Below are 8,522 nucleotides of genomic sequence, written 5' to 3'. Positions count from 1 at the left end.
TAGAAGTGGTTGGTGGGATCGATCTATTACAACTCTCTGAAGTAGTAGCTGGTACAGATCGAATTACAGAGGAATAGAGTGTTCTAGCGAGATGAACTAGGTCAGGTAGCCGCCGCCGCCGGGTTCGGGTGATCCACTGGATGCCGTCCTTGTTGCCTGCTTCCGGGTACTTGTAGGTAGTAGCCGAGTGATGTGCACCCGGCCCATGAGCTGTCAAAGGGGAAAGCCCAGGTACAAGTATGGGCCAGGGGAGGTCCCTAACAGGGAAGATACGGAGAAACTGTTATGGCACATCCTTCTTTTACATATACGGAGAAACTGGTGCATGTCGAAGCCTAAAACCTGGATGCACCACCACCGCGAGACTAACAAGAAGGACGACGACGACGACGACGACGACGACATGTACGAGGGCGACGGAGAGATGGTCTGCAGAAGAGACGGCGGAGGCGGTTCCGGCGTGACGCAGGTGCGGAACGGCAGCGAAGCGGCCGCGGGAACGGCACGGTGCCGATGCGATCGCAGCATGTCGACGGTGACCACGGAAGGGGAGTGGCCGGCCATCAGTGCTGCCAGTACCCGGAAGGCGGCGGCGGAGACCGATGAAGCCACCCCCTGCTCTCTGGTCAGGATCGTCGCCACGAGGTGTGCATGCCTTCTACTAGGGTTCGTCGCCGGCATGGTCGCCACGGCGGCGTGGGTGCTCCCCAGGGCCCCTGGGCGTCCCGAACTATACGTCGTTCCTACCTGAAGGTCTCTCATGTTCTCTAAGCCTAACTGTAGGAACAGACACACGAACCATGTTGTATTCAGACTCATCACCCTGATGAATCGACAGCTTAAGCATACCTTTCCTTCCGCGTACTGAATGGCTTAACTACGTACATAGTGCAGTTTCCATGATCAAATATATTCTGATAAGATGTCAGGAGTTCCATGAAGCTGAAAGATCTGGCAGAAGCAGCAATGAACTCACCAAGTCACAAGGAAGGTGAGACCAGAATGAATTAAAGGTTATGGTGAACGTGACATAACTTGCAGCTGTTAAGAATTATAATTAAAACAAGTCTACTCGATGTGATTAAAATCATGAAAACCACCATGTAATGTACACAAACCAAAGCTTCTAAGCCGTTACAAGTTAGAATAGAACAGGCGCTCCTTTTAGGAGTAAAAACACAAGGGATGTTGCTGGTATCCGTCCTTTCCTGGGAATGTAACTTTGTTGGGGACTACTCTTCTCCTATGTCTTCTTGAGGATGAAACCAGCGATGATGCCCAGAATACCCACCACAATCAAGAAGGTGATTGAGAAACCGCCGTTGCTTTTGCTGCTCTCTTTGCGTAGGACATCCTGAAATTAAGAGATTTTATCATATGGCCTGATAAACTGTGTTCAACTTCGCAGAATCCATTAAATTCTGATAAGCACACAGACTAGAAGCATATGCATCATCATGCACAATGTAAGTTTGACATTTATCGATCAAACAATGTGTATTGAAAAAAATCCAGCAAATGGAAAATCTGATTATATCAGCAGGGGTACTTTCGTATATTTAACTTGCCAGAGACCCAGCACAACTTTTATACTCTATTTACATGTGCCAAAACTATGCACTGCAAATTTGAATTTCATTGTCCATCAGAATTTGAAGCTCATTGTCAATTATTGTTAACTTTAGACAGCTTACATTAATTAATAAACAACTGATCTATTAGGCATACTAACATAAAGTTCACTCTACAACACACAGCTGGCAATCACTGCATCTTCTCGTGACAATCTCCAACAAACAACAAATTTGAAAAAAAAAAACTTATGCCAACAAACACCGTCTTAACTTTATGCTATGTGTAATTATGAGCATGACCCTCGTCATTACATCAATTGATAAATCTGAATAATGCTCAACACATAAGCATTTACTTGGCTCGTATAAAAAACCAATGGTGTGAACAAAGATTTCTTGATTAGGACGAGCAAGCAAGAAGCTAATGCAGTAGATTATCTCATACATTCCGCTATTCATGGTAGTAATAAACATAAAGTACAAAGAGGGGAGCATGTCTATAATTTGTTGAACCTCACATCAATAAATAGCTGAGTAAACAACCCCTTGAGTCACCTTTGAGATGGAATGGTCAAGAAACATGTAAATGATGGAAAACAAATTCCAGAATAATACCCTAGAATACAGCATTGGTTCAGAACTGTCACAGTTGTGGAAGCACTTACCAGCTCTTGTCTCAACTTCTGGTTTTGCTGAACAGCAGACATTTTCTCCTCAGTTAGCTTGGAAATCATGGACGTCGCCTAGAAGGAATAACCAACCACCGCCATTTTATCAAAACATAAAACTTCAAAAGCATTTTGAGATACATTGACAACTAAGTAAGAGATCATGCATTTTGGCTATCTGTTGTCAGCAAACTTTTACAAAGTCAATACATACAGTAGCCAATACCACCAAAGCTACATGATTTTTTCTTCGAATTGGCATACAGTAGCCAATACCATCAAAGCCACACGATTTTTTTTTTTGAATTGGTGTACTTATTAATTAATTAAGAAACAATGTTTGGATTACAATCACGCAAGACAAGTTCCCACGCACAGGCAGGAACTGCCATTGCAACACACCACCGCTGCACTCGACACAACTAACCCTAGCAATTTCATGTGCCACCCAATTATCATCAAGACCAGATGATTTTGCTTGCGTATGTGCTACAATTCACCCTATACAGTCCAAGCAGTGAAAAGCTTACAGGAATAGGTAAGGCATATAAATTACAAATCCATCTCGTCTGAGGGTAAATCAGGAATCCTAGAGGCACCAAAATTTGGGAAGTAGGATAAAAATGCATCATATGCTACTTGGCATTCTCCTGTTTTCCAAATATTATGGGAAGTAGTAATAACCTAATCTGTTTTTATATTCCCAAGTCAATAGTGATACAAATCATATATACATTACTTAAGAGTTAAGACTAGGCTCAGGAAGGTGCCGCCAATATCTTATGTTCTAATGGTAGTAATGAACCTGTTCCTCAGTCTTATCACCAATCACCTCATAATAACAGAGAAGGGTGATACTGACTGAAGGGGCACAAAAGCTTTTTTTTCTATTTCACGGATATTTATGATTAGCAGGGCATGCTACCCGGCTAGCAAGATTCACAATCACTTGCAGTCAGCAAGCTAGCGTATGCTTCCAGAGGATTTTAATGCAAGGACAATTCTGAATGTCTGGACAAGCCATATCTATTATTTATCTCCAATTTTTTCTTTTTTCGAACAATCAGTACTACAGTCCATATACAAATCAGTCAGTTAGTGTAAGATCTAAGTAGGGGCATACAGCATAATACCAACATTGTCAATATACAGTTAACCAGTTGTTCACTCATTCTTGTAACTTGCAGCCTTTTTACCTCAGGGTACTGATCAATATCAAATACATAGGTACCATAAAGGTTAGATAAAGAAATAAAGGGTACCTCCGAGGACTTATCCTTTGATGCTTCACCAGATGATCTAAATACCTGAACAATGGACATTAAATATGTTGTAATTTTATCATGTAAAAAGCCCCAGGAATTTCATTCAAAACAAAAATATAAATAAAAACGAAAGAGCTAACTCAGTGACTTACAGATTGTGGCAATGTAGAATTAGGGGTCCCGTTTTCCAATGAACGAGCAGAACTCCCTTGTTCTGAATCTTCAGAGAACGGGCTAGGTGAAGATGTTGGCACATAAATTACACGCAGCTTGCATTCATCAACAACCTTCCCTGGCTCTTTGTTGAACTGTCATCACGAAACCACATGGATGAATGACATGATGATGTGCTAGAAACAAACAAATGCAGCAAGGAGCAAATTGACAGAAATAACACAAATGGAGTGTCAAGTTAGGTACCATTGCTGCACTAATATCTTGAGTTGCTGCGCCATTCTCAGCTGCAACACTTTGAACTAGGAACTTGTCCTTACACTGCAGATCAGCAGGTGCTTCCCTCTGCGCTTGCATTGTAACTAACAACAGAGAAAATGCTAAGGATACTTGTAAATAGAAAACTGAGCAAGTTAAGCAGGCTTTTCTTTTCACTGAGCTGTTTATTCCTATATAATGGACTGACAGCTACCTGTAACATCACAAGTCGACCCAGGAAGTACAACGCCGATATTAGGGCGCACACAGTACTGCTTTGGGTTGGTAGTTTTGACCTGCGAACAGTGATGAGGTAATGATTTCCTTGTCCATTAGAACAACTATATGAACAATAAAAACATGAGGCACATAGGATTGAAAATTTATAACTGATTACCTTGAATGCTACATAACGGTCGGTCTTATTTGCGAGTTGCATGGAGCACGAGCTCTGCTTCATCAATTCAACTGTATGTACAAAATAAAAATTCAGGCACATTTTGATTAAGAAAGACAGTACAAACCTCTAGATATTCAGTGCAAAGATATATTAAACTAACCCAGACAAACATTGAAAGCAAGCAAACTGAATAAACAGAATCATGATCATTGACAGAACAATCTAGCACATAGTGATCCAATTCAAGATCAGCTAACAATGGCCTTAATATCACATCCTAAACACAATGTAAATAATTGACAGGAACATTTCATTTCAAGCAACTCCATAATGCCAGAACAATGTAGCGATGACATACATATTTGTTAGCGAGATCCCAAATTCCTGGAATATCAAATGATTATCATAATCATGTTTCCACAGAATGTACATTCGAAGCATGCCCTCGATACAGGGTGAGATTCCATGTGCATCAGGAAGCACATAATGGTCCAAGATCCCACAAGAAAAAAACGTCATGCAGTTACTGCCGGTTTGGAGAGAGCACGCAATGGTCCAAGATCCTGAGTTCGAATCTAAAAGAGCACTAGACAAAGCAAGCTGATCAGGCACACGGATCCGATAGGCAAGGACCAATGGCCTCGTCTCCATCCTAAGATCCCAGCTTTGACCAGGATCCATTGGACGGGACAGACACAGCAATAACTACGCGACGCGATCAATTCGATCTGGAGACAAGATCTGGGGACAACTTACAGGGAAATGCCAGCTCCGAGGGCTGGATCTCGAGGAAACTGGCGCTTCCGGCGCTCATGATGGCTTCCTCGCAAACAAATCAAGAACTCAAACCACCAAAAAAAAAATTCGCAGCGGAGAGAGAATTATCTCTGGCTTCCCACGGATTCAATCGGGAAGCCAAGAACGAGGACGCCCACCAATCGATTGGAACAAGAGGCGGGGAATCCCGGGGTGGAAAAGTGGGAAAAATTAGGAATTTATTGGTCGCCCTCGCTCTCTTGTCCTCCTACTGTCTCGGGCATAAAAAGGTTGCACGGAAATGGTTTTAAAAATGGAATATCGTATTGAACGGATGAACTGTGATCGTTAGGAACCTGCGGGTAAATGACTATAGTGCCCTCCGATGTAGTGCTAGATGTCCTCTGAGGTGCTGGGTCGGTGAGGGGTATGGATGGTATTGCAGCTGAGCTGTGGGAGGCCGTGACGTGGCGCTTTAATGGGCATGCTCAGCTGGCTCTTTGCCAAAATCGATTTATTGCCCATTTACTGTTTACCATTTCCGTACCCGTCGACGCTCAAAAGTGACACGATCTGCTTGAGCCCGTACAAAGATTAAGCCCCGAGAGGATCAAATTGAAAACGAGACTCGAACGCGAAAGTTGGGACAAATTAAAAGGGCGTGTGTTTGATGCTAAGTTTTAGATTGCAATCTGTAAGAGCATCCACAGTTAACGTGTCCCAGACATTGGGGTAGACGGTCCGGTCATTGACCGGCCACGAAAATGTGACTCGGATGGATTTTCTAAACGGACTTTCAACATCCGGGTTGAATATCCAGTCCAAATATGTAGCAGATATAGTACCGTCAAGGCACGCGTGAGCGCGTCCATCACGCCAGACCCAACGACCCTACCCCATCATAATTTGCACCAAATCCACCCCCTCGCCCTAGCGGATCCATTTGCTCTCAACTCTCTTCTTCCTCCTCCGCGGTGTCCAACTCTCAGCTCCGTCGCCGCCCGCTCTACAACCGTTCCGAGCCTCTGTGACGCCAGCGCCAGCACAACACTCCTCTCTCTCGTCTCGCAGCTGGGGAAGTCGTCGGCGGCCCGCACGCCAGCAGGATACGTCTGGGAACTCCTCCTCCCCCCCCCCTTGCGCTCTATGTGTCCGACACATTGCCCAACCTGGTTTTTTTGGTGATTTTTCAGCGAAAACGACGAATTCTGATGCTTCGTCGGACGAGGAGTATGGATCGACAGAGCTTGATTAAATCATTCAAGATGAGTTCTTCGATTCATCGGATTCAGACGAGTAAGTGGACATGACCATGCTCATGAGCATGCAAGAGGAAATGGACCGGCAGGTGGAGCATAATCTCAACTTCAAGGGCTCGGTCAAAGAGAGAAGAGTGATCAATCGGGGTAGGGTGTCCGGAGCACGGCTATTGCAGAAGGACTACTTTGGTCCGAACCAAACTTTCCCGGATGATCCATGGTTTCGTTGTCGTTTTGACATGCGGAAGCCATTGTTTTTGCGCATTGTGGAGGGAGTGGAGGCAGAAATGACTACTTCAAGCTCACATGGGCTTGTTGTGGCGAATTATCTTTCTGTGCTAAGCAAAAATGCACGGTTTTTTTGAGGATGCTTGCACTTGGTACTATCACAAATGTCGTTGGTGAGATGATCGGGATGGGGAAGAGCACATGCCTGAAGACAACTGTCAAGTTTGCTAGCGCTGTAGTGCAGGTATTTGGAGCAAAGTATCTGAGAGAACCAAATGTGTAGGACACAGAGAAGTTGTTGGGTATTAGGGAGGCCAAAGGGTTTTCAGGAATGCCCGGATCAATTGATTGGATACGTTGGAAATGAAAGAAGTGCCCCAAAGGTTTGCGGGAATGGTATCAAGGTCACACCAAAGAGGCCATCATCATACTAGAAGCAGTGGCATCACATGACTTATGGATTGGCATGCTTTCTTTGGAATGTCGGGTTCTCACAATGACATCGACGTGCTTTAATGATCTCCGGTGTTAAGTAGGTTTTGTAATGGGGAGTCGCCGTCGTGCAACTACACTGTCAACAACCGTGATTACAACATGGGATACTATCTTGCTGATGGTATCTATTCTCACTGGGCGGCGTTTGTGAAGACCATATCCAAACCACAGGGCAACAAACAAAGCCACTTTGCAACAATGCAGGAAGCAGCTAGGAGCCTAGGATGGATGTGGATAGGGCATTCGGAGTGCTTCAAACTCGTTTGGGAATTGTTAGCGGAGCTGCAATGATGTGGGAGTCAGAAACTTTGTGGCGGCTCATGACATGTTGTGTTATTTTGCACAATATGACTGTCGGGGATGAGGGTGATGGTGTTGCCCAAACCAATGATTTTGAAGCGCATGAAGAACAAGTTCAAATCCTAGAATATCAAGATGCACCTCAGCTTATGGACTTTCTACATATGCATTAGAATCTCCTAGATCATCAGGTGCACGCACAGCTACTCAATGATCTTGTGGAGCATATGTGGACCCATGATGGAAACCAAAGAGCTAATGTTTGAGTCATACACTTAAAATAAATTTTATGTAAAAACTTTCGACGCGTTTGGTTCCGCTGCATAACGTATTGAGTTTTTGGTTATCGGGAAGCTCCGCTTCCGTTTCCATCTATGCAACACGTGCACTGTTTGGTTGGTGTGGCCATGTCCCAATTTTCAAATCAGTTTGGGTTGGAGTGTTTTTTATTTTCTGAACCGGTGTATCGTAAAACACTGCTATGGAAGACGGAGTGGTGGAAACAAACGCCAGGTACCGTTTTGGAAAGCCTCGGCATCGGAAGCCACTGCTTTTTCCACCAACCAAACGCGTCGTTTGTATTTTCGGTACCAACATTTGTTATTTACATGCGACATTGCCGTATATGATGGACGTGCATAGATTTGAGAGTCCGGATTTGAGATATGTTGATGCTGAGCACAAGATATGAGGGGTCATCTAGATGCGTCCGCAGGCATGGCCGGACGCGTCAACGGGCGTTTGAGGGTCCGGATTTGCCAAGTCCACGTGTAGATGCTCTAAGATGCCTTCTTATGGAAAAGTTCTCAACATGAAAGTTTTTGGTCTCATCGAGATAGAGATTGCCTTTTAGATCATCTTGATCCAAGGCTATATGCATCTTGGGAAGCTGTGACATCCCGGCTTAATTGGAATGATAGATTATTCATATCAATAAGATGTCTTTTTTTCACGAATACGGAAAGCTTGCGTATCTTTTCATTGATAGAAGGGGTAGAATGAGTACATAGAGGTACAACACATGACATGAACACAGGCAGGCATGAACATGGTGCCCGGAGCAGAGAGACAAGGGATGCTCGGCCCGAACAGAAGATACATCACAACTAGACCTACCAAGTCCGAACCACAAGCAACAATGCCGA

General features: G+C 44.1%; 1 protein-coding gene across 1 annotated transcript; it reads right to left on the bottom strand.

The window, feature by feature from the left end:
• Positions 1-980: 980 nt before the first annotated feature.
• Positions 981-5,408, bottom strand: LOC123165281 (vesicle-associated protein 1-3). Its single transcript, XM_044582908.1, has 8 exons — positions 5,096-5,408; positions 4,337-4,407; positions 4,154-4,235; positions 3,928-4,043; positions 3,660-3,815; positions 3,505-3,549; positions 2,240-2,317; positions 981-1,354 (listed from the first exon to the last, which is right to left on the bottom strand). The coding sequence occupies exons 1-8, from the start codon at positions 5,151-5,153 to the stop codon at positions 1,244-1,246; spliced, it is 717 nt and encodes a 238-aa protein (XP_044438843.1). The 5' UTR covers positions 5,154-5,408; the 3' UTR covers positions 981-1,243.
• Between the last annotated feature and the right edge of the window lie 3,114 nt (positions 5,409-8,522).

The sequence above is a fragment of the Triticum aestivum genome, chromosome 7D, assembly GCF_018294505.1.
Source record: "Triticum aestivum cultivar Chinese Spring chromosome 7D, IWGSC CS RefSeq v2.1, whole genome shotgun sequence".
Lineage (NCBI taxonomy): Eukaryota > Viridiplantae > Streptophyta > Magnoliopsida > Poales > Poaceae > Triticum > Triticum aestivum.
This window is presented reverse-complemented; position numbering and strand designations above follow the sequence as displayed.